Raw genomic sequence first — 26,755 nt, 5'->3', positions numbered from 1 at the left:
ATTAATTGATTACTTCAGAGGTTGATTAATATCCGGAAGGAAAGATATAACCAAAATGGCAAAACAAAATGGCAATAAACACACTCAAAGCTGATTTAGACATTATTTCACTCCCAGTTAATCAATCTCCCTCCCTGGTGACAACTCTTAGAGTCTTTGTATTGATTGGTGATGGAAAGAGATGATAATTTGGTGTGAATATATTTTTTTATTCCTCTTTCTCTTATAAATGGGAACACAAAGTGAGTAAAGAAAGGGTAAGTTAACTGAGCAATGTTAAATGTACAAGCATACCAATAGACTTTCAATCTTGTCATCTTCATCTTCCTCTTTACCAGATCTATGTTTTGAGTGTTCAAAAACGAGATATTTACATTCATAGATATGTTTATCATCTTATAAGATTTTATGAGTATTCAAATGTATCCAAATTAGTGTAAAAGCCAAAACAATGTTAACCATATGTTTGATTCTTAACCAAGTGACTTCCAAAATTAATGTATGTTTGGTTAAACAATGAAACAGTGACAATCACACAATTGTTTCAATTGATATTGACCGTTAAACGCAACAAAAAATCATTATTCACAAGGTAAACCGATTACCAGATTTGGGTTTTTATTGGTTTAAGTGATCATCCTTTACAATTCTGTATTGTCTTCATGTGTAACAATTAAATGGATTACTTCAAATGTTTTTGTACAAGACAACTGCTATTATTATTTGTACGAAATTTTCTTGTCGTATGTCTTCAAGGTCCTCATGTTTGTTCAAAGACGAAGGAGTAAGTATTCATTAATTTTTGCTTTCATTAATATTTCCTATTATTTAAATTGAATTAACAGCTTCATCACCCATTTAACTTACCCAAAAACCAGAAACAACACCATTCCTATCTCTGGTTGATCAAAAAGAGATCTCTTGCAAATGAAATCATCTTTCAACCTAAACACTCCATAATCAATTTAGGTTTAGATTTCCTCGTTTGTCTAATCATTTTGAGCCATCTCTCGTTTAATTATTATAATAGTTAAACTATGGTTATGTTCATAAACTCATTTAATGATCAAATTGTTCTTTCATATTGTACAGTATCAATCAACCTGTTAACATATCAAGTACCATCCAGATAGATCAACAATCTTACACTTGGTGTTTACAATTTCCTCCAATCTGTCTTCAAAATAGGTAAGCTAAATCCGTTGTAATTTAAACAATTATTATATATTTCTGATTTTATAACAGCTAAAGGTTAACTTAAATCAGAAGCTATAGTTCCTATTCATTACCCATGTTATTGTGTTTTGTTACCAGTGACTTTGTGTACAATGTTGTTGGCCTTTAAATGCTGAGAATTTGGTGATGAATTCTAAGAATATATAGACTCCATTTTATCAATAAAATGTGTATACAATGTATGAGAATGTGTAAAGTATTATTGGTTGATTCACTGTTGCTATGTGAATTATAAATTTTTGTTTCCCCTTTCTGTTATTTTTACTCCTTTTTTTCAATTGTAACCCAATTTTACTCCTTTCACTTTGTTTACCTTTTAACTTTCAACTTTCACTCCATCTCACCTTTTCACCAGTCTCCAAAACTACCTTCACCTGGTTAGTTATCAACATAGCTATATAAATCAACAAACAACCAGATTTATTCATAGGATTGTCTGGTTCAATGTTTTGATTTCTGTTCGCACCAATGGTGTCAACATTATCCATCATTATAATTATTGTGAAACCTTGAATGACCCAAACCCCTGCAAACCATTTATTATCTGTCTAGTTATTTCTGTTGTTTGTCCATTATAATTTTCACTGACCTTTGGTTAACAATTAATATTTCATTAACATTACAACCTTTTCACTTTTACAAAAAACGGTTTTCACTTTAATGGATCCAAAGTCTGAAAGCATTAAAAGTGTAATATGACAACCTTCAATCAATCAATGAATTTAACATCGTACTGCTGTAAGAGATTGTAATTTAGATCAATCCTTCAATATCAAATTACATTTTAATTATTTGCAGCAATTATCTTTTTCAAAAGCATCTCGACAGTTTAATAAAAATTGGTGAATGTAATAAAGATTTTTGCTTAAATTCAATTTTCTCTTTATTGATTGAATGGCTTCATATTCAATGTAAATAGTAAATTGGCAATTTGATAGATTTGGATTGTTATTAGATACATCTTGATATTTTAATATTGATATATCAAATGAACAATCAGTTTTATTTATTGATATTTCTTGTTGAACCAATTTTCTTGTTACCATCAACTGTAATACCTAAAGTCTGTCCATTGTCTAGATCATTGTTATTCACCTGAATATGATTAGTTTTCCCAGAACTGGTGCATTTTATCCCCGAAATGAAACAATTGATCAACAATAAGCAACAATAGCTAATTGTTATGCTTTGAGTAAATATCATTAGACAGCTTTGAATTGTAAATCAATGTGAATTAACCGAGGTTTGGTTGATAATGTAACCCATTCTGAATCTATTAGTGAAAAAAGACATTAAATCCGAGAAAGTAAATTACAAATAAGCAAATCAATTGTGACTAGTTGATTACAAATGTATGATCAATCTAATTAAATCAACTCGACTTCACCTTTTAATCAGATAATGTTGCATGATCCAAATTTCATACCATTAAATGTTGATATTGCGTGTAAATTGTTCAGCTAGTTAAATTTGCAATAATGAATATTTAAATTGTACAAATCAGAGATATAAAAAGGTAATCAATTGTTACTTTTATTTGTGTTAATTTAATTTTTCCTGTTCCTTTACCAGGACTTCATATCAAAAGGTTGTCAAAACAAAATGGGAAACCAAAAAGATAACTATTAATGTTTGCTGTGATGGATTCAAGGAAATTGATGATCAATGTTATCGTATGTAATTTAATTATTTTAAATTAACTGAATTGTGTAATGTTTACAGTGTAATGTAATGAAATACATTGTATAAATTGAATATCTGTAGCATTCTTGATGACACTTGACTCTTGTTCTTATTTTGTTATTAGCTGTTGAATCAAATGAATTTATCCTTCCATATGAACCTGTTTCTTACGATCGTGATTATTTACTCGAACAACGTAGAAGCCATCGATCAAAAAGATCAGCACCAACAAATGTGATTAAGGATAATCTTGGATCAATGGATAGTTTTTTTAACTCTATTTGGAGTCAATCACATTCACAATCAACAGAGAATTATATTTTGATAAATTTTACTGCTTATAATCGCCTATTTGATCTAAAATTAACTCTTGATAATACTCTATTCTCGCCTGAAACATTATTTGAATCAACGAGAAGAGGTAAATTTCATTATGATACTTCAAATGCCTTAATCGGAGCTCTCAGTGGTAAGTTACAATTTAATAATTAACCAACCATCGAGTAACTAAAATGAATCTTTGTTAAATTGTGAACCGTAAACATTTGACTAATATTTAAGTAATCAATTCTTGGATGTAAAGGCTTAAGATTAGCGTAAACATGTGGATTAATTTGTTGATGAAAAAGTGTCTCTGCTTTTGATTGGATGTTTTATGTTAATCTTGTGTGTTAATTAAAAAGTTTGCGTTTTAATCAACCAGATGACATGACTATCGATCTGCAAGCGAGAATTGCTTCATCAATTAGTGTGCATTTGTTTACAGTTAATGTGTTGTTTGTAAATACAATTTGTAATTTATTGATTGACATAAATCAATTATTTTATTTTGCCCTTAAATAGATGTAAATGATTCTCATGTGGAAGGAGTAATCACCAATGATGGCCTCTTTGATGGATTCATCCGTACAAAAGCAGAGGAATTTTACATTGAGCCAGCTTCGCGTTACTCGAATCTCAATTCCAGCCAATTCCACACCATTATCTACCGAGTTCCGGATGCATTATTATTAACCTTTAACTCATCCAAATGTTTCAATTCAACTTCATTTCCATCCTCGTCTTCATTGCCTCTTCCAGGAAACTCTTGTTTACCTTCCGTTTTGAAATCTATTACTCTTGATGTTGGTGATAGTTCAAATTACACAAAACTTGAAGAAACATCGAATCAAACTAACTATAATCGTCTACGACGTGATATTGGAAATTCTCACAGTTCCTCACCTTCATCAGTGGACCAGTCATCACCATCTTCACTCCCATCATCTTCATCTCCATCTAATTTAAAGCTCAAACAAACATATTGGCGTGATTTTGATTCCCTCAATTATGAAGGTGATACAGAAGCCTACGGGATACGTGCTGTTCAAAGAGCTCATTGGCCTGAGGAAAGACCTGAAAGACATTTTGTTATTGATCCTAAAAAGACAACTTGTATGCTATATCTACAAGCCGATCATTTATTTTATGAAAAATTGGGAAGTGAAGAAGCCTGTATTGAAACAATGACCCGTCATGTACAAAAAGTTAACAATATTTATCGATCAACAGGTAAAAAATTAATCTAATTATTATTTAGTTATTCGTGATCTAATCTTTTTCAATATTCTCTGGCAGATTTTAATCAGGATGGCAAATCAGATAATATTTCCTTTCTAATAAAAAGAATAAAAGTTCACACTACTGAAGCCCTTAAAGATCCAGTTTATCGTTATAAAGGAACCTATGGAGTTGAAAAATATCTGGAACTTTTCTCCGAAGAAGATTATGATGCTTTTTGTTTAGCTTACATGTTTACATATAGAGATTTTGAAGGTGGAACCTTGGGTCTTGCTTGGACTGGTGATCTTAAAAATGCTGGTGGAGTTTGTGAAAAAAATGGAGTAAGTTAATTATCATTCTTCAACCATTTTTAATACCCATGTCATTATAATTTACCAATCATTAATTTTTTCATTTTCTTTTACTCAGCATTATCGAGGAAGCCTGAAAAGTCTTAATACTGGAATAGTTACACTTCTCAATTATGGCAAACATGTTCCACCCATAGTAAGCCATGTAACATTAGCCCATGAAATTGGACACAACTTTGGATCACCGGTAATTACATTAATCTTTTATAATACAATGAAATGAATTAATTTTGTTTCATCAATTTATTCAAATTAACCTTTTCTTTCCTAATTCTTTTAACCTTTTCATTAGCATGATCCTGAAAATGAAGGAAGTTGTACTCCTGGAGGAGAAGATGGCAATTATATCATGTTTGCTCGAGCAACTTCTGGAGACAAACGCAACAACAATCATTTCTCTCCTTGTAGTCTGAAAAGTATCAATGCTGTTCTTAATACTAAAGCAAGAAGTTCAAAAGGCTGTTTTCAAGGTAAAAATCACTTTAACCAATGTAATCTTTCCATGGTGACAGCGATGATCTTAGTTAACCATAGTAAAACAATTAAGGCACCTACAGAGTAAAGCTGTGTATAAGACTGTAGAGGTAATGGAAAACAATCATTGCGAATCGTTGTTTTATTTGTTGATTGGACAATATTAATCCCAGTAGGTTTGAGTCGTTTTGATTGATTGTTAATTCCATTTTTATTTGCTTGGTTAACAAATTTTAATCGAAAGAAGCAAAACAAGAAAGTATCTAAACCCCATTACAATGCAGTAGGCTTTATTTATCGTTAAATTTATTGCTCAAACAAAGTAAATACTTTGATGAAAACCTTTCTTTTATAGTAACAACCAAAAATCGTATCAAAATTTATGGGTTTTACATTTTATTTATGGTTAGCTTCATTATTTTTTCTTTCACTTCTGATTATTATTCTTATTCATGTTCTTGTTATTATTTTTATTTCCTTATCAATTCCCAACAGAACCTCAAGAATCTATCTGTGGTAATGAGGTTGTTGAACCAGGGGAGGAATGTGATTGTGGCTGGGCTGAAGATTGTACAGAAAGCTGTTGTTTCCCAATGCAATCAAATCCACCCAAAAACGAGATTCCATGTCGCCTTAGACCAAATGTTATTTGCAGGTAATGTTAACTTTTTTATTGGTGAAAAGATTCGTCATGATAAATTTTCAATCCAATCCTGAAAATAATAATTAATCTAATTTGTTTTTCATCAACTCTGTTTACAGTCCAAGTCAGGGTCCATGTTGTGCCCATGATTGTCGCCTTACAGTTGGTAATAAATGCCGTGATGATAATGGTTGCCGGACAGCAAGCTATTGCAAATATCCTTTTCATACAAATGTTTATTATTTATTCTCAAAATTAATTTGCATGAATACATTTGCATGTTTGAACTGAGTTCATAGCTTTTATGTCTATCCATTTTAACTGAGGTGAGTATTGACATTATAGTGTGTAACTCAGTTCAATTTATATAATTTTGATCAAAAATATAAATTCCTTAACTGAGAAACACTGGTCAAGGTCCGAGTTGTCCTCCATCAACGTTTGTCCCTAACAAAACAGTCTGTAACCAAGAATCAGTCTGTTTTATGGGGGTAAGTTATAGTAAAATTATTGAATCTACTGTGAAATTAAACAATCGTCCTTTTAAAATATTTCTTAGGAGTGCACTGGATCGATATGTATTGCTTATGGATTAGAATCATGCCAATGTAAACGAAAATTTGATGAACCTGACACTAAACTGTGTGAATTGTGCTGTCGATTTCCTGGAGATGATGCTACCTGCAAGTAAGTTGCAAACAATTTGGATATTTATCGAAAATTGTTTCTACAATAGCTTTATTATAAAATTAAATTCATGTGACTAATGAATAGTAATTTGAAAGAAGATTAACTTAAACTCTCATTAATCTTATTCAGATCATCATTTGAATGGAACACTGCCCCTCTGGATGTGCCTGACCTTTACTCTAAACCTGGTACACCTTGTAATAATTATAATGGATACTGTGATATCTTTCAACAATGTCGTGAAGTTGACCCATCAGGACCTTTAGCAACATTGCGACGTTTCTTACTTTCTAACGAGTCTATGGCTTCCCTCAAGCGTTGGTTAAACGAACAATGGATTTGTGTTATTATTTTATGCATAATGGCTTTGCTAATTGTTGTGAGTTTTTGTCGTTCTAAATTGTTATCAAATTGTACATTTATTTCATTGCATTTTCTAAATATTTTTTTTGTTTTTGTAGTTTCTTTTGGTCAAGGTATTCGAGAAACGTAATTATGAATTACCGAAAAGTGAATTATTTGAAGCAAATTGTTTAGATATATCATCATCTGCTTCATCCGCTGTTTCGGTTTTTGCTCGACATCGACATAATTCATCCTCATCTTCTGCATCGTCTTCCAGACCAGCAATGGTTCGTAATCATGGTAACCTTGTCAGAACCAGTTTAGCCTTTGGACACCAACTGAGTTACCATCAAAATGATCACAATGAATTTCACTGTCATCCTCTTGGTTTAACTGGAAATGGCTGGGTTTGATGAAATTACATTATCAAAATCTAACAAGTATTCCACTTTACAGTAGAGAATACTATAAATAAGATGATTATTAATATCTATTAGCACTTTGTATCGACAAACTGCCCACCCAACTGGTTCTCATTTCACTCAGATCTCATTGCCATAACCTTGTTATTTATATTAACGATACTCTTTTTCTGTCTCACGGTTAATGTACATTGAAAATGTTGTGTAACCAGAAAAAAATCAGTTGATTATATCAAATTGTTGAATAAATTGAATAATTTTATCAATATTTTTGCAACCAAAACTTTAACCTAATAGGCAGGTGAATCCTCTAGAAACTAATTAACGTCCGAAAACACTAGTACTAACGAAGATCGATGGGACAAGCGTAAAGCCGATTTGGCCTTTAACATTGGTTGAAATTCATTCAGAATGAGTATCTCGCAGTCGAATTAAGACAAACTAATTCACTTTTGCTGTCAAAATTTTATTATAATTTTGATGTTTGCTCCTTCCTATTAAACTTGGCAACATTGTACATTTCTGGTTTAACACTTGTAAAATGTAACAACAAAGTAACAAACTTTAACCAGAAGTGAGTGAGTGTCTGGTTTCCCTTTGCATCAACAAGGCCAAACGTAAATTGAACATCGAAAGATCCGACATATTCAACATCGGAGAAACATATCAACCGATCTTCAATCATTACTATACCACCAAAGATCAGATAGTTACATTTGTAGTGTAAGTTTTAGTGTACTCAGAAAAAATAACTTCATTATATCATATTAGCTGAATAAATTTTACAAAATATCGATATTTATCCAAAATTTTATCCTTAGTAACTAAATAATAATCATTTCAATCGAAAAAAAAATTCATTCTACATGATTATATACTATTTGTGATCTATGGTAAAAAACTGTCAGATAAATTGTATGTAGATAATGTTTTATTAATATAATCACTTTATTTTGTCAACAGATAACCCTTTCTATTATTTAAGGCGTTTCTGATAATCATTGTTCTCACTGAACAAATCAAATATAAATAAACAAGTTTTCAACAAATACATTTCAATTTAAAACAATTCATTTTATACATTGTATTTTAATTATACACTTAAAGTGAATCTTTGATAAATCAATAATTTGAAGAAATTGTTTAAAACTTGTGCCCATGATGGACTTGTTCGATATTTCAACAGTGCACTTTGATGAAGGTTTGCTGAATGAAATGTTTAGTAAATTGAACATCGAAAGCTCAGTATACACCGTAGACCCAGAGATATCGATCCTTCATCACAACTATAAATCTAAAGATCAGATAGTTACATATGAATTTGACCATAAAACAAATTACCATAGAGTACTTGCCTACAGATCTGCTCAATATCTTTATATGAGTAAGAGACGCGGATTATTGGATGGACCTGAGAAGGAAGAGAAGGTGCGACTTTCTTCTGACCCTTTTAAAGCTGGTGTCGCGCCCACCGACAACTTCGCGAATAATGCGGGTAACTGGTACACAATTGATGTTGATTTGGCCTTTAAGTGTAATTGGCTGAAATTCAAGCAGAATAAACATTTTGCTGACAAACTATTGGAAACTGAAAGAAAACTTATTGTCCTTCCAAGTGCTGATACAGGGGGTAAAGACTGGCCAGTTATCACGGCAAAGATTCTGATGATCATCCGTGAAGATCTAAGACGACAAGCTGAGCGACAAGATTAGTAATCTTCATTGACGTGAATGTTTTACTGAAATTAAACAAAATTTTACACTTTTTTGTCAACACTAAAGTTAAATAAAGTTTACTAATAAAGCAAGTGAATTATTAATGAAATGTTTCCAGTTTAACTAACAAATTTTTGCTGATTCTTGTTGAGTAGATTTTACGGAAGCCTTCGCGACGAGTACTTTAACTGCTCGGTTACGCTTTTTGATAGTAACTTAGATTATTAACATTGAAGGGTGTGAACTATTAGAACTAATAGATCAATTTACTTTGATCAAATGACTTTGCAGTTCGCAGCTTTAACTAAATCATTATGTTTGTAATGTTATTATGGGTATAGATGAAATACCGAGTTCGAGTGTAAGGTGTGTGATGTTTGAATATCCCTTTGCATGTACCTGACCTTTACTCTAAACCTGGGTTACCTTGTAATAATTATAATTCATCGAACGTTGGTTAAATGAACAATGCATGATGTGTTCATATTTAATGCACAGTGGTTAGTGTTTTAGTAGTAAAATGATATCAAATATATTAATTTCATTAATGTTTTAATTTTAATTTTATCGCTTTTGCAGTTTTTTGGGCAAGATATTAGAGAGACTTAATTATTTATTACCGAAAAGTGAATTATTTGAAGCAAATTGTTTAGATTTATCATCATCTGCTTCATCCGCAGTTTCTGTTTTTGCTGGATATCGACATATTTCATCTTCACCCAACTGATACCCATTTCACTCAGATCTCATCGCCATAACCTTGTTATTTATTATACATTCACGATACTCTTTTTCTGTCCCAAGGTCAATGTACATTGAACATGTTGTGTAACCACTGGTTACTAACCAGAAAAAAATCAGTTGATTTTATCAAATTGTTGAATAAATTGAATAATTTTATCAATATTTTTGCAACCAAAACTTTAACCTATTAAGCAGGGGAATCCTCTAGAAACTAATTAACATCCGAAAACACTAGTACTAACGAAGATCGATGGGATAAGCTAGCACTGATTTGACCTTTAAGATTGGTTGCCATTAATTCAAAATGAGTGTCTCGCAGTGGAATTATAAAGACAAACTAATTCACTTTTGCTGTTAAAATTTTATTGCACTTTTGATGTTTGCTTTCCCACGTTAAACTTGGCAACATGGTACATTCCTGGTTTAACACTTGCATTATGAACTTCGTAATATGAAGCAACAAAGTAACAAACTTGAACCAGAAGTGAGTGTCTGGTTTCCCTTCGCATCATCAAGGCTAACCGTTAGCCATTAAAACCTCCCTTCATTTCCTAACCACTGCTAACATGTTGAAAAAAGGAGTCAAATATTCACTCTGTCAGAGGCATAAAATAGTAAACGAAAAGTGAAAAGTATATTTTCACTTTGGTTTTTGGACTATCAACATCAACTCAACTATTTTTGAATGTGGTGCAGATGAATGTTTCATAAGCAATTAATTTTATTTGTGCTTCGTTATAAGTATTTTGTTCTTACTTAAAAAGTCATCATCAATCTCTGATCAATCAATAATTTGAAGAAATTGTTTAAAACTTGTGCCCATGATGGACTCGTTCAATATTTCAACAGTGTACTTTGATGAAGGTTTGCTGAATGAAATGTTTAGTAAATTGAACATCGAAAAATCTAATATATCAAACATAGCAGAAACATATCAACCGATCTTTCATCACAACTATAAATCTAGAGACCAGATAGTTACATTTGAATTTGACAATGAAACACGTTGTCATAGAGTGATTACCTACGACTCTGCTCAAAATCTTTATATGAGTAAGAGACGCGGATTTTTGAGTGGACCTGAGAAGGAAGAGGAGGCTCGACTTTCTTCCGACCCTTTTAAATCAGGTAAGGCGCCAACAAATGAATTCGTGAATAAAGCAGATGAATGGTACACAATTGATATTGATTTGGCTTTTAAGTGTAATTGGCTGAAATTCAAGCAGAATAAACATTTTGCTGACAAACTATTGGAAACTGAAAGAAAATTTATTGTCCTTCCAAGTGCTGATACAGGGGGTAAAGACTGGCCAGTTATCACGGCAAAGATCCTGATGATCATCCGTGAAGATCTACTAAGAAGTAAGACGACGAGCTGAACGACAAGATTAAAGGTCTCCATTTACTTGAATCTGATGCTAGTTACTTCGCAAATTAAATATTTTACACTTTTTTGTAACACTTAAGCTCGATAAAGTTTATTAATAAAGCTAGTGAATTATCAATGAAAAGTTTCCAGTTTAACTAACCAATTATCGCTGATTCTTGTTAAGCAGATTTTACGGAGATCACCACGACAAGTGCTTTAACTACCACTTTTTGGCTTTCAGTTTTAACAACTTATTATAGTAAGCTTAAAAAATTGTCTTATTTTATATCTATCAATAAATAGAAGCTTTCTTATCATTCCCTTGTTACGCTTTTTGATTTGTCTGACTCTAAGTCTAGGCTAGCTTGTTATATTAATAATTATTATGGATTCATCTTTCAACAATGTCGTGATGTTGACCCATCAATGATCTTTAGCAACATTGCGACGTTTCTTACTGTCCAACGAGTCTATAGCTTCCATCAAGCATTAGTTAAATAAACAATGGTTATAATAAACAACAGTTTCTTTTGGTCAAGGTATTCGAACAACGTAATTATGAATTACCGAGAAGTGAATTATTTGAAGCATTGTTTAGATATATCATCTGCTGTTTCGGTTTTTGCTCGACATCGACATAATTCATCTTCATTCACCCAACTGGTTCCAATTTCACCCACAAGAGAAGGTGCCCAAATCAAATTGATAAATAAACTGATAGAAGATGAATATTAATATTAGTATTATAATACGGGTATTATGTCTCAATCCATTCTACATTCTGTATTATCTGGCAATGAGACAATAATTATTCTTTCAATCGTTGATGAACCTATTAGCGGTGATGATCAAAATGAATTTATTTGGAGCTGAAGAAGGCGAAAGTGGAAAACCTGTTGAGAATCCTAGAAACTAATTTAATGGTGTCCAAAAACACTAGCACTAACAAAAGTAGCACTGATTTGGTCTTTAACACTGGTTGAAATTCATTCAAATTGAGTATCTTGCAGTCAAATTATTGTCAACTGAAGACAAACTTATTCACTTTTTGCTGCTAAAGGGCGTAACGCGTTAAAGTTGAAAGTATCTTACGTTTGAAACGAATGAAGACCAAGATGTCAATGATAAGAATGCTGCCGGAAAGAGAAGAAGCTACGAAATGGACTTTCTTGACAACATAAGATATTTTTAACTTTTTACACGTTACACACATTATAATAAAATTTTAGTGTCTATACAATATATACAAAACATCAAATTTTTGTGCAAAAATTGTAACTAAACGAAAAGGATTCTACGGGAAATTTTTGCTCAGACTGAAAGCACGATTGAACCACAGATCCCAAAAATAGTCAGAGGTTAATCAGAATTCAGGTTACTGAGAAATTCCCGTTTAAACAGGGTAGGGGAAAAAATGCAGAATCCGTATTTTGTAGCATTGTGTTTGGGGGAAAAACTTTCTGGTTATTTAGATTGATGGTTTATTGTTGCATAGGAAAATATGCTAAACTGTCTTTCAAGTAAAGAGTTTGGTTAATAATTTGGTGCCTCAACTGTACTAGAGACTGTAAAAGAGACCAGACGACTTTGAAGTCAATTTAATCAACGATTAGCTTTAACCAGAAGTGAGTGAGTGTCTGGTTTCCCTTTGCATCATCAAGGCTAACCTTTACCCATTAAATCTTCCCTCCATTTCATAACCACTGCTAACTAGTTGATGAAAGGAGTCAATCTCTCACTCTGTCAGCCGCATAAAAGAGCTTAACGGAAAGGGAAAGGTTCATTTTCACTTTGGTTTTTGAACTATCATCATCAACTCAACTTTTCTTGTAATCTTATTGATTTGTGAACCTATTTATTTATTGTGCACCTGACTAAATACTTGTTTTGACCAACTTAATATTTTGAACAACAACTTAAACAGTTAAAAATGAGCAATCCTGGTAAGTCATCGTTCTCCATGACCCGAAACTCATTGCATCAGAACTACAAGACATTGGATATTGACCATAATGCTGAGGCAGAATACATTGACGCTGGCCATCCTCTTGATTATGCCTACCAATCTCCAAACCAAATATCTACAGATAAAGCCTACGGCTCGGCTCAAAACTACTATAAAAGTGAAAAGGCCGCAGTTTTGAGTGGACCTGAATGGGCCGAAGCGGCGAGAGTTTCTAGGAATCCTACCAGAGATGGTTTTGTGCCTGATGAAGACTTCAGAAATAACATAGGTAAATGGAACGACCACAAAGTTGATGTTGCTTACAAGGCCAATGCGTTGAAATTCACTCAAAATGAAGCCCTGGCTCAAGAATTATTGTCTACTGGGAATCGCCCGATCGTTGCAAGAGAGGGAACTCAATGGTCAGAGACCAATTCAAAGATCCTGATGGACATCCGAGATCAACTGCGAAAAAATTGAAAATTATTTGCCGAATGAGTTGAGACCAGCTTTACACTTTATTTAAACTGGTTGGTCAGACATCAACTCAATGGCCCTGATGATATTGTAGTTCCCAATGACTTAACTTATAATTTTCAATAAACACTTAAAGCTAAACCAGAAAACTCAATGAAGAACGTAATAACTCATTTAATATGTCTTACGTACATACAAACATTTAGGGTGTATCCGGTCATGAAAAAAATGTTGGTTAATCTAGAATAAAAGACTAAAGTTGTTAAGAAAAGGATAAGATAAGAAATTTAAGTGTCCGGTGATTTGGTTAAATCATCATGCGCATTGAAAATGAAAAAATGAATCAAATCAGCTGACGATATTTCAATCTAATTAAAAAATTAATTTTTAAAATCAATAGATGGCATTAAAGCTAATCAGGGTTAATTGACCAGATGTTAGTTAATTTTTTTAACCAAGATTAACCGAGAATCTTGGTTAAAATTTCATTGACCGGATACACCCTTAATAATCAATGTCATTCAACGGAAGCATCCATTTTTGATTTTTAACTGCGATTAACGAGATTATGAAGTTTTTTTCATGCATATTGCGTAAGTTTTAAGAGACAGTGACTAAGGTATCAAGGACAATCTATGTTGTCAAAGGTTACATCTTTATTTCAACGGTTGAATGGCGCCTTTATGTCTAGTCTAACTGTCTCATTTCATTATCAAAAAATTGTCCAAAACTTTACCAGTGATACCTTATTTTTAACCAGAATCCCATAACCCAATCATACAATTACATGGTATTTTGGTTACATGCATTGTCTAGCCTGTTGAGTGAGTAACTTACTCTTGTTTAGTGTAAGTCACAAGGTTATTGAAGTTCCTACCTGGTTATCAAAACAAACAGCAGACAAGAACGCGAACGAGATCAAGTAAAGATAAAGTGCTCTTTTATTTAACCAGCTTAATCTAAAAGTAGGTCGATTATGACGATTACTATAAAGTGAGCTATGGAAACTAGTCGCCATTTTTAACCATTGTTATATATCTAGATAATTTATATTCCATTTTTTCCACATAAATTCCTTAACTGCGAAACACTGGCCAAGGTCCGAGTTGTCCGCCATCAAAGTTTGTCACAAACAAAAAAGTCTGTAACCAAGAATCAATCTGTTTTATGGGGGTAAGTTCTAGTAAAATTATTTAATCTACTGTGAAAATAAACAATCGTCCTTTTAAATTATTTCTTAGGAATGCACTGGATCGATATGTATTGCTTATGGACTAGAATCATGTCAATGTAAACGAAAATTTGATGAACCCGACACTAAACTGTGTGAATTGTGCTGTCGATTTCCTGGAGATGATGCTACCTGCAAGTAAGTTGCAAACAATTTGGACATTTATCAAAAATTGTTTCTACAACAGCTTTATTATAAAAATGAAATTCATGTGACTAATGAATAGTAGTTTGAAAAAAGATTAATCTAAACTTTCATTAATTTTATTCAGATCATCATTTGAACGGAACACTGCCCCTCTGGATTTGCCTCATGTGGATATCATCATATGCTTCATCCGCTGTTTCGGTTTTTGTTCAACATCGACATATTTCATCTTTATTCAACCAACTGATTCTTATTTCACTCACAATGTCAGATCTCATTGTCATAACCTTGTTATTTATTATACATCGAGGCCACAAATCCACCAATCTTCCATCATAACTATAAAACTAAAAATCAGATAAGTACCTAAGAATTCGAACATGCAACACGTCGCCTTAGAGTACTAACCTACGTCTGCTCAATATCTTTATCAGAGTAAGAGAGGCGGATTGTTGAGTGGACTTGAAGAGGAAGAGCGAGGGCGACTTTCTTCTGACCCTTTTGCAGCTGGTAAGGCACGCACCGACAACTTCGTGAATAGAGCAGATGAATGGTACACAGTTTATGTTGATTTGGCCTTTAAGTGTAATTGGCTGAAATTCAAGTAGAATGAACATTTTGCTGACGAATTAATGCGAACTGGCAGAAAATTTCTTGTCTATTCAGGGACTAGAGGGAATAAAGACTGGTCAGATGTCTATCAATGTTTAGTCGGCTTTTCACAATGTCATCGAGAAATGCTGTATTATAAAATTGAAGGGTGTAAACTAGATTAATGTACATTGTGTATCCATACAATAATCATTGTTGCAATCATTGATGAACCTATTAGCGGTGATGATCAAAATGAATTTATTTGGAGCTGAAGAAGACGAAAGTGGAAAACTTGTTGAGAATCCTAGAAACTAATTCAATGGTGTCCAAAAACACTAGCACTCACGAAGATCGATGGGACAAATGTAGCACTGATTTGGTCTTTGACATTGGTTGAAATTCATTCAAATTGAGTATCTTGCAGTCAAATTATTGTCAGTTGAAGAAACACTTTTGCTGTTAAAGGGTGTAACGCGTTAAAGTTGAAAGTACACTGTGAGTCTTAAGGATAACAGCACTAGATTTTTTTTATTTTAACTTATCACAAAAAATTAAGTGTTGTTATACTTATGACTCGCAGTGTATCTTACGTTCGAAACGGATGGAGATCAAGATGTCAATGATAAGAATGCTGCCGGAAAGAGAACTAGATACGAAATGAACTTTCTTAACAACATGAGATACTTACACGTTACGCCCTCTAAAATAAAATTTTATTATATTTTAATGTTTGCTTCTTCATGTTAAACTTGGCAACATTGTACATTCCTGGTTTAACACTTGCAAAATGTAACAACAAAGTAACAAGCTCTAACCAGAAGTGAGTGTCTGGTTTCCCATTGAATCCTCCCTTCATTTCCTAACCACTGCTAACTAGTTGATGAAAGGAGTCAAATATTCACTCTGTCAGCGGTATAAAAGACTAAACGAAAATTGAAAAGTTCATTTTCACCTGGATGTTGGAACTATCACATCAACTCAACTTTTTTTGTAATCTTATTATTTGTGAACCCATTTCTTTATTGTGAACTTGACAAGATACCTGTTTTTACCAACTTGATATTTTGGATAACAACTTAAAAAAGCTTAAAAATAACTATTCTTGAATGTAGATGTTGATTAATGTTTTATAAGCAATTATTTTATCGACAGACATTTTAACCCTTTCTATTATTTGAGGCGTTTCTCATAAACATCTTCCTCTAAGCAAAGCAAATATAAACTCGTTTTCAATAAATAAATTCATTGTATACGTTGTATCCCGTTCTTGTTTAAAAAGTCTATCTTTGATAAATCAATAGTTTGAAAAATTGTTTGAAACTTGTGCCCATGATGGATTTATTCGATATTTCAACAGTGAACTTTCATGAAGGTTTGTTTAATGAAACGTTTAATGAATTGAACATTGAAAGATCCGACATATTCAACATCGGAGAAACAACGATCCTCAATCACAACTATAAATCTAAAGACCAGATAGTTTCATTTGAATTTGACAATGGAACACGTCGCCATAAAGTAATTACCTACGACTCTGCTCAACGTCTTTATCAGAGTAAGAGAGGAGGATTTTTGAGTGGACCTGAGAAGGAAGAGGAGGCTCGACTTTCTTCCAACGCTTTTAAATCTGGTATGGTGGACAGTGACAACTTCGTGAATAGAGCAGATGAATGGTATACAAATGATATTGATTTGGCCTTTAAGTGTAATTGGATGAAATTCAGGCAGAATAAACATTTTGCTGATGAACTGCTGCGAACTGGTAGAAAATTTATTGTCTGTCCAGGGACAACTACAACGGAGAATGATGTCCTTCAAAGTGCTGATACAGTGGGTAAAGACTGGCCAGTTATCACGGCAAAGATTCTGATGATCATCCGTGAAGATCTAAGACGAAAAGCTGAGCGACAAAATTAAAGGTCTGGATTAGCTTGAATGTCTTACTGACATTAACCAACATTTTACACTTTTTTTTGTAACACTAAAGTTCGGTAAAGTTTATTAATAAAACAAGGGAATTATTAATGAAAAGTTTCCAGTTTAACATATTATAATATTATCGTCGATTCTTGTTAAACAGATTTTACGGAGGCAAGTGATTTATCTACCAATTTTCAGTCTTCGTATTTCAGCAAATTATTATAAAATTCAAAAAATTATTTAATCTTATTTTATACATTGTATCTATCAATAAGTTGAATATTTCATACCATTTCCTTCTTACGCGCTTAGTGTATCTGACTCTAAACCTGGGTTATCTTGTAATAATTATAATGGATACTGTGATATCTTTCAACAATGTCGTGATGTTGACCCATCAACATTGCGACGTTTCTTACTTTCTAGCGAGTCTATGGCTTCCCTCAAGCGTTGGTTAGATGAGCAATGGATCGTGTTTTTATATTTGATGCATGATGATTTCATTTATTGTTGTTAGTTTAGTAGTAAATTGCTTCAAATTGTATATCTATTTCATTGCGATTTTAATCTTAATTTTATCGTTTTTTTTGGTCGCGGTGTTCGAGAAACGTAAACATGAGTTAATGAACAGTGAATTATACGTTTTTTCTGTCTCACGGTTAATGTACATTGTGTATCCAGACAATAATCATTCTTTTAATCTGCGATGAACTCATTAGCGGTGATGATCAAAGTGAATTGAAATTAGTATATTTGGAGCTGAAGAAGGCGAAAGTGGAAAACTTATTGAGAATCCTAGAAACTAATTTAATGGTGTCCAAAAACACTAGCACTAACGAAGATCGATGAGAGAAGCGTAGCACTGATTTGGTCTTTAACAATAGTTGAAATGCACACAAAATTAGTATCTTGCGATAGAAATATTGTCAGTTGAAGAAACATTTATTCACTTTTGCTGCTATCATAAAATTTTATTATACTTTTGATGTTTGCTTCTTCATGTTGAACTTGGCAACATTGTACAATCCTGGTTCAACACTTGCAATACGAAGCAACAAAGTAACAAATTTTAACCAGAAGTGAGTGAGTCTCTTCCTTACATCATCAACCCTAACCATTAACCATTTCCACTTCCCCTCATCTCCTAACCATTACTAACTAGTTGATGAGAGGAGTCAAGTGTTCACTATTTCAGTGGTATAAAAGAGTAAAAAAAGTAATTGAAAAGTTCATTTTCATCTTGGTTTTTGGACTATCAACATCAACAGCAACTCAACTCTCAACTATTCTTGTAATCTTATTGATTTGTGAACCTATTTCTTTATTGTGCACTTGACAAAATACCTGTTTAAACCAACTTAATATTTTGAATAACAACTTAAACAGTTTAAAAATGAGCAATCCTGGTAAGTCATCTTTTTCCATGACCAGAGATGCATTGCATCAGAACTACAAGACTTTGGATATTGATAATGAAGCAAAGGTAAAATACATTGACGCTGGCCATCCTCTTGATTATGCCTACCAATCACCAAACCAGATAACTACAGATAAAGCCTACGGCTCGGCTCAAAACTACTATAAAAGTGAAAGGGCCGGAGTTTTGAGTGGACCTGAATGGGCCGAAATGGCGAGAGTCTCCAAGAATCCTACCATAGATGGTTTTGTGCCTGATGAAGACTTCAGAAATAACATAAGTAAATGGAACGACCACAAAGTTGATGTTGCTTACAAGTCCAATTTGTTGAAATTCGAGCAAAATAAAGATTTGGCTCAAAAATTATTGTCTACTGGGAATCGCCCTATCGTTGCAAGAGAAGGAACTGAATGGTCAGAAACTAATTCAGAGATGCTGATGGTCATTCGAGATCAACTGCGAAAACAAGCTGACTGATTTGAATTGATTGCCGGATGAGTTGAGATCAGCTTTACACTCTATTTAAATTGGTTGGTCAGACCTCAACTCAATGGCCTGATGATCATCCGAGATGATCTGCGACGACGAGCTGGTAATTGATTACTTACCTCTCTACATTTTATCTAATTTTTTACCCAAATTATTTAACATTTTTCCTTCAAAATTTTGATTTAGTTAACTAATAACCCTAAGACACTTTTTATATTGTAGTTCCCAATGACTTTCTTACCTTATAATTTGCAATAAACACTTGAACTAAAAGATGACAAATTAAACCAGAAAACTCAATTAAGAACGGTATAACTCATTTAATATGTTTTACGGTATACAAACATTTAATAATCAATGTCACTCAACGCAAGCATTCATTTTTGATTTTTAACTGCGATTAATGAGATTATGATTTTTTTTCATGCATAAACGTAGGTTTTTAGAGACAGTGTCTAAGGTATCAAGGACAATCTGTTTTTAAACCAGAATCCCATTACTCAATCATACAATTACATGGTATTTTGGTTACATGAATTGTCTAGCCTGTTGAGTGAGTAACTTACTCTTGTTTAGTGAAAGTAACAAGGTTATTGGAGTTCCTACCTGATTATCAAAACAAACAGCAGACAAGAACGCGAACGAGATCAAGTAAAAGATAAAACGCTCTTTTACAGTATTTTTCGTTTGGAAAAGTGCGCTTTTTCAAACGAAAAATACTGTATGTCTCGCGGTTAATGTACATTGAAAATGCAGTGTATCCAGAGCAAAATCATTGATTTTATCAAATTGTTGAACAAATTAAAAAAGTTTATCAATATTTTTTCGTCCAAAATTTCACCTGATAGGCAGGTGAATAATAATTCATTCTACATGATCATATTTTTGTGATCTATGCAAGAAATCGGCAAATAAATTTGAACGTAGATGAATTTTTGCAAGACTTTCATTAGATCGGCAGATGTTTTAACCCTTTTTATTATTTGAGGCAGTTCTCATAAACACCTTTCACTAAGCAAAGCAAATATAAACCCTTTGTTAATGAATTCATTATATATTGTCAATTGTATTGTCAATTTATTGTATTTCGTTCTTACTTAAAAAGCAAATCTTTGATAAATCAATAATTTACAAAATTGTTGCTCTGTGCCCATGATGGACTTGTCCGATATTTCAACAGTGTGCTTTGATGAAGGTTCGCTAAATGAATTGTTTAGTAAATTGAACATCGAAAAATCCGACATATTCAACATTCAAGAAACATCGATGTTAAATCATAACTATAAAACTAAAAATCAGATAAGTACCTTAGGATTTGACTATGAAACACGTCGCCTTAAAGTACTAACCTACGACTCTGCTCAATATCTTTATCAAAGTAAGAGACGCGGATTGTTGAGTGGACCTGAAGAGGAAGAGCGAGTGCGACTTTCTTCTAACCCTTTTCCAGCTGGTAAGGTGGACACCGACAACTTTGTGAATAAAGCAGATGAATGGTACACAATTGATGTTGATTTGGCCTTTAAGTGTAATTGGCTCAAATTCTGGCAGAATGGACATTTTGCTGACAAACTACTGGAAACTGAAAGAAAGTTTATTGTCTGTCCAAGGACAGCTACAGGGGAGAAAGACTGGCCAGTTATCACGGCAAAGATCCTGATGATCATCCGTGAAGATCTAAGACGACAACGACAGAATTAAAGGTCTTCATTAACTTGAATGTTTTACTGAAATTGAACAACATTTCACATTTTTGTTGTCAACACTAAAGTTCAATAAAGTTTATTAATAAAGCAAGTAAATTATTAATGAAAAGTTCCCAGTTTAACTAACTAATTATCGCTGAATCTTATGTAACAGATTTTACGTATACATTCGCGACAAGTGCTTTAACTGCCACTTTTTGGTCTTCACATTTCAGCAAATTATTATAAAATTCTGTTTTATATTTGAGGCATAATGACTTCATTTAGTGTAAGTAGTAAATTGCTATCAAATTGTATATCATTTCATTACGATTTTAATCTTAATTTTTCTGTAGTAGCTTTGGTCAAGGTGTCCGAGAAACGTAATTATGAGTTAACGAAAAGTGAATTATTCGTTTTTCTGTCTGACGGTTAATGTACATGGAAAATGTGTATCCAGAGCAAAATCAGTTGATTATATCAAATTGTTGAATAAACTGGAAAATTTTATCAATATTTATGTGTCCAAAACTTTAACCTGATAGAAGATGAATATTTATATTAGTATTTTAATACTGGCGCTATGTCTCAATCTACTATTCGAGACAATAATCATTATTTTAATCATTGGTGAACTCATTAGCGGTGATGATCAAAATGAATTGAAATTAGTTTATTTGGAGCTGAAGAAGGCGAAAGTGGAAAACTTATTGAGAATCCTAGAAACTAATTTAATGGTGTCCAAAAACACTAGCACTAACGAAGATAGATGGGATAAGCGTAGCACTGATTTGATCTTTAAGATTGGTTGAAATTCATTCAAAATGAGTAGCTTGCAGTCAAATTATGAAGACAAACTAATTCACTTTTGCTGTTAAAATTTTATTGCACTTTTGATGTTTGCTTCTTCATGTTAAACTTGGCAACATTGTACACTTATGGCTTACAGCTTGCATTATGAACTTCACAATATGAAGCAACAAAGTAACAATATTGAACCAGAAGTGAGTGAGTGTCTCCCTTACATCATCAAGGCCTTGAAACCTCCCTTCACTTCCTAACCATTACTAACATGTTGATGGAAGGAGTCAAGTGCTCACTCTGTTAGTGAGATAAAAGACTCAACGAAAATTGAAAAGTTCATTTTCAACTGGGTTTTTGGACTATTAACATCAACTCAACTATTCTTGTAATCTTATTTATTTGTGAACCTATTCATTAATTGTCAACTTGACAAGATACCTGTTTTTATCAACTTAATATTTGAACAACAACTTAAACAGTTAAAAATGAGCAAGCCTGGTAAGTCATCATCTCGAGTGACCGCAGATTCATTGCATCAGTACTACAAGACTTTGGATATTGACCATGATGCTAAGATTAAATACATTGACGCGGGCCATCCTCTTGATTATGCCTACCGATCTCCAAACCAGATAACTACAGATAAAACCTACGACTCGGCTCAAAACTACTATAAAAGTCTAAGGGCCGGAGTTTTGAGTGGACCTGAATGGGCCGAAATGGTGAGAGTCTCCAAGAATCCTACTATAGATGGTTTTGTGCCTGATGAAGACTTCAAAAATAACATAGGTAAATGGGAAAAACACGCAACTGATGTGGCTTTCAAGGCCAATTGGTTGAAATTCACTCAAAATGAACCGCTGGCTCATGAATTATTGCGTACTAGGAATCGCCCGATCGTTGCACGAGAGGAAACTGAATGGTCAAACACCAACTCAGAGATGCTGATGGTCATCCGAGATCAACTGCGAAAACAAATTGAAGATTGATTGCTGAATGAGTTGAGACCAGCTTTACACTTTATTTAAACTGGTTGGTCGGACATCAACTCAATGGCCTGATGATCATCCGAGATGATCTGCGACGACGAGCTGGTAATTGATTGTTTACCTCTCTACATTTTATCTAATTTTTTACCCAAATTATTTAACATTTTCCTTCAAAATTTTGATTTAGTTAACTAATAACACTAGAACACTTTTTATATTGTAGTTCCCAATGACTTTCTTACCTTATAATTTGCAATAAACACTTGAACTAAAAGATGATAAATTAAACCAGGAAACTCAATTAAGAACGGTATAACTCATTGAATATGTTTTACGTTTATAAAAAAATTTAATAATCAAAGTCATTCAATGAAACGACGAAAGCATCCAATTTTGATCTTGATTTTGTATCTTTATTGTTTTAGGCACACTTTCAACTACGATTATGTATTTTTTCATACATTCAGCTTAGGTTTTTAGAGACAGTGTCTAAGGTATCAAGGACAGTCTATTTTTTACCAGAATCCCATCACCAAATCATACAATTACATGGTATTTTGGTTACATGAATTGTCTAGCCTGTTGAGTGAGTAAATTACTCTTGTTTAGTGAAAGTAACAAGGTTATTGAAGTCCCTACCTGGTTATCAAAACAAACAGCAGCCAAGAACGCGAACGAGATCAAGTAAAGATAAAGCGCTCTTTTATTTAACCAGCTTAATCTAAAAGTAGGTCGATTATGAAGATTATTATAATGTGAGCTATGGATACTTGTCGTCATTTTCAACCATTGTACACTAATTATAATAGAACTATTGGTAGCAGGTTGAACCTGCGTCTTCTTACGTTGCAGACGTTTTCTGGTTACTACAAAACGTGTCCATGAGATGCTCAAAGTTCATTTTCACCTTTTTGTCGGATTCTCAACATAGATCCATTTTGTAATCTTATTAAGTGAACCCATTTCTGCATTGTGAACTTGACAAAATACACTCTTTTTACCAGTTTCATTGAAAAAGGCAAATCTTGGTATTACGACTAAATTTTTATACGACCCCTCACATGAATTGTTTACATTCAATTTTTCTGTAAATGTGATCATCATGGTTTGGGGTTTTTCAACACTGATTTAAAATTAGAAACTCTTATAATTTTTCACCGGGATATCTATTCTCGAGAAGGTCGTCATCAAAGCCAATTAGATTTTTGAAATAACCATTGACTAATTAGAAAATATTAGCTCAAAAGTAGTTTTTGTTACAAGTGAGTCGCATTACTGGTACTCACTGTCTTAACTTCACTGTAATTATTCTATTAGTTGAAGTGTTACCATAATCATTCTTTGAATCTCCAGGTTAAACCCGAACTATTATTGCTTTGCTCCAAAATTGAAGAATATCATATCACAGTACAAATCATAATTGTAAAGTTGAAAGGCTTTTATAATGTTTACAATGAAAACCTTTTTTAACTTTTCTCACAGCGACCTCTTGCAGCATGTCGAGCAAGCTCAACTTTATTTACTTCTTGAATTTTCCAGAACATCCAGAAAATTCTGGAAAATTTGCGCCCTCTATATATAAATTGGTAACCTTTCAGGACTCTTCAGTCAAGAATTGAACATTGATGAAATTTTATTGCATTAATCAGTAAAATATTATTGTTTACGTCAAATTAGTTTACTGTTTGTTTGTGATTTGTGATCTACATTTTTCATAATGGGAAAAGATTATTACAAAATTTTAGGAATATCCAAAGATGCAAACGACGATGATATCAAAAAGGCTTACAAAAAGATGGCCCTTAAATATCATCCGGACAAGAATAAAGCGGCCGGAGCCGAAGAGAAGTTCAAAGAGATCGCTGAAGCCTACGATGTTCTATCTGACAAAGAAAAAAGGAAGCTTTACGATATGGTTGGCGAAGAAGGTTTGAAAAATGGTGCTGGTACGCCTGGTGGTCCAGATGGAATGCCTAACGGCTCTGGCTTCTCTTATGTTTATACTGGAGATCCAAGGGCGACGTTTGAACAATTTTTCGGTGCCTCCAATCCTTTTGAAGTATTATTCGGGTAAGTTGATCTATTTAATCAACCTTGATTTTACTTTTAAATTCTTTACTATCTCAGCTCTTCTGGATAGGTTTCCTTCTATCGATTTTTTTCATTTCACAATACTCATGGATTTCTTTTTTTCGTGTCTTATTTTTACAGAATGGGAGGATTGGGAGGTCATGATGATATGATGGACATTGATGGTTCTAATGGTTTCCCTGGTGGAATGTTTAGACAAACTCAATGCGGAGGTAACGGTTTCAGAACTCAATCCTTCACTAATGGAGGAACATCCGGTGTAAATAGACGTCGTCCCCCTGAACAAGATCCTCCTGTTGAACACGATTTATATGTAACTCTTGAAGAATTACTTAAAGGAACTACCAAACGAATGAAAATTACACGTAAAGTCATCAGTCCTGATGGTAAATCTTACAGACAAGAAGATAAAATTTTAAGTGTTAATATTAAACCAGGATGGAAAGCTGGTACAAAGATAACTTTCCAAAGGGAAGGAGACCAAAAAATGAATAGCATTCCTGCAGATATTGTATTTATTATAAGAGATAAACCCCATCCATTATTTAAAAGAGAAGGAGCAGATATTAAGTATACCGCCAAAATTTCCCTTAGAGAAGTAAGTATACTATTTTTTAAATCTAATTTTCTGTTACTGGAAGAATCTCATTGAGAGTTTCCCGAACTTTCTTCAGTTGTATATCCACTCTCCCTCATCCCCTATATCCTTTTCCCCTCTTTCGTCACTTATTCTTGCTCACTCTCTAAATATTGCGTGCTCATTTAAACTGAATCAAATACTAAATTCAACCTTATCTTTTTTATTTCACAGGCTTTATGCGGAACTTCTATTAAAGTACCAACATTACTCGGCACCAAAGTTGATCTCAAATTAACGGATATTGTTAACCCAAAAACTACTCGAAGACTGTCTGGTCAAGGTTTACCATATCCTAAAGAACCAAATCGTAGGGGTGATTTGATAATAGGGTTTGATATTAAATTCCCGGAGAATCTTAGTGAATCTACAAAACAACTGCTTTGGAGTAATCTCTTGTGATGATTATCAATTTTATCTTACTATACAAAAAACTGAACTGATTAATTTACGTTGTTAAAACTCATGTTCATAAAATGCATCATAAAATTTAAAATTATATCATAAACATCATTACATTGTCATTTCTCTTTATCATCAAATAAAATCATCAATTTCATTATAATTTTCTGTGTTTGTGCTCTTATTTTTATTTTATTTCTAGATAGTTCTCTATATTAAGGAATGATTTGTTCCATTTTAAAATTTTATTGATCAAGGTGAAACAATTTTAAATTTTTAACATTATTCATCATACAAAGAGTTTCTATTTACGGATATTGAAATAAATATTAAAAGTAAATTATTATTAGATAAAAAGGGTTTCCTTCCGATGAGAAAAACGATTTTGATTGACATTAAAAGAGTAAAGGTGAGATATTGCATGAAACAATTCCCAAGAAAATTCCAGCAATATAGACTGAATAGCTTACACGTATAGTTTTAATTAATTAGCTGATTGACTTAGCAGATAAAAAGGGAGAAATTGAAAAGCCTTAACTAGGAAAAAAATGGTAATGTTATGCTGAATTGACTTACTCACCAGAACCTAACACATACACAGACTGGTAGACCCTCTGTTATGCTACAATCTGTTATCAACTTCAGTTACCTTGTATTTTGTAACCTCAAGTATTAAAGGCGTTAACCTTAAT

At 32.9% G+C, this 26,755-nt stretch overlaps 3 protein-coding genes across 3 annotated transcripts; all 3 read left to right on the top strand.

Moving 5' to 3' along the window:
- Positions 1–161: 161 nt before the first annotated feature.
- Positions 162–7,672, top strand: LOC107369529 (disintegrin and metalloproteinase domain-containing protein 10). The gene is made up of 15 exons (XM_025162337.2): positions 162–257; positions 339–784; positions 1,093–1,188; positions 2,809–2,909; positions 3,044–3,388; positions 3,763–4,470; positions 4,537–4,802; positions 4,891–5,019; positions 5,125–5,302; positions 5,802–5,961; positions 6,069–6,164; positions 6,359–6,440; positions 6,509–6,636; positions 6,769–7,018; positions 7,101–7,672. The coding sequence occupies exons 2-15, from the start codon at positions 678–680 to the stop codon at positions 7,395–7,397; spliced, it is 2,943 nt and encodes a 980-aa protein (XP_025018105.2). The 5' UTR covers positions 162–257; positions 339–677; the 3' UTR covers positions 7,398–7,672.
- Positions 7,673–14,690: 7,018 nt separating this feature from the next.
- Positions 14,691–16,879, top strand: LOC149093351 (uncharacterized). Its single transcript, XM_089269257.1, has 3 exons — positions 14,691–14,830; positions 14,899–15,026; positions 15,160–16,879. The coding sequence occupies exons 1-3, from the start codon at positions 14,825–14,827 to the stop codon at positions 15,395–15,397; spliced, it is 372 nt and encodes a 123-aa protein (XP_089125383.1). The 5' UTR covers positions 14,691–14,824; the 3' UTR covers positions 15,398–16,879.
- A 7,669-nt stretch (positions 16,880–24,548) lies between these two features.
- Positions 24,549–26,226, top strand: LOC107369514 (dnaJ homolog subfamily B member 4). The gene is made up of 3 exons (XM_015937476.3): positions 24,549–25,003; positions 25,145–25,622; positions 25,836–26,226. The coding sequence occupies exons 1-3, from the start codon at positions 24,651–24,653 to the stop codon at positions 26,061–26,063; spliced, it is 1,059 nt and encodes a 352-aa protein (XP_015792962.1). The 5' UTR covers positions 24,549–24,650; the 3' UTR covers positions 26,064–26,226.
- Positions 26,227–26,755: the final 529 nt, after the last annotated feature.

This window comes from Tetranychus urticae, chromosome 3 (genome assembly GCF_039701765.1).
Source record: "Tetranychus urticae isolate SD_2017Ah chromosome 3, NJAU_TeUrti_SD_1.0, whole genome shotgun sequence".
NCBI classification, from domain to species: Eukaryota; Metazoa; Arthropoda; class Arachnida; order Trombidiformes; family Tetranychidae; genus Tetranychus; species Tetranychus urticae.
Note: the sequence above shows the minus strand (reverse complement) of the source record. Positions and strands in the feature narration are given on the sequence as shown.

Bases quoted from the DNA above. Each gene is read 5' to 3' on its own strand.
- LOC107369529 (XM_025162337.2), top strand. From the start codon at position 678: ATGGATTACTTCAAATGTTTTTGTACAAGACAACTGCTATTATTATTT. The intron at 1,189-2,808 runs GTAAGCTAAATC...TTCCTTTACCAG, and splicing joins CCAATCTGTCTTCAAAATAG to GACTTCATATCAAAAGGTTG. The intron at 4,803-4,890 runs GTAAGTTAATTA...TCTTTTACTCAG, and splicing joins GAGTTTGTGAAAAAAATGGA to CATTATCGAGGAAGCCTGAA.
- LOC149093351 (XM_089269257.1), top strand. The intron at 15,027-15,159 runs GTAAGTTGCAAA...AATTTTATTCAG, and splicing joins GGAGATGATGCTACCTGCAA to ATCATCATTTGAACGGAACA.
- LOC107369514 (XM_015937476.3), top strand. From the start codon at position 24,651: ATGGGAAAAGATTATTACAAAATTTTAGGAATATCCAAAGATGCAAAC. The intron at 25,004-25,144 runs GTAAGTTGATCT...TTATTTTTACAG, and splicing joins CCTTTTGAAGTATTATTCGG to AATGGGAGGATTGGGAGGTC. The intron at 25,623-25,835 runs GTAAGTATACTA...TTTATTTCACAG, and splicing joins CCAAAATTTCCCTTAGAGAA to GCTTTATGCGGAACTTCTAT.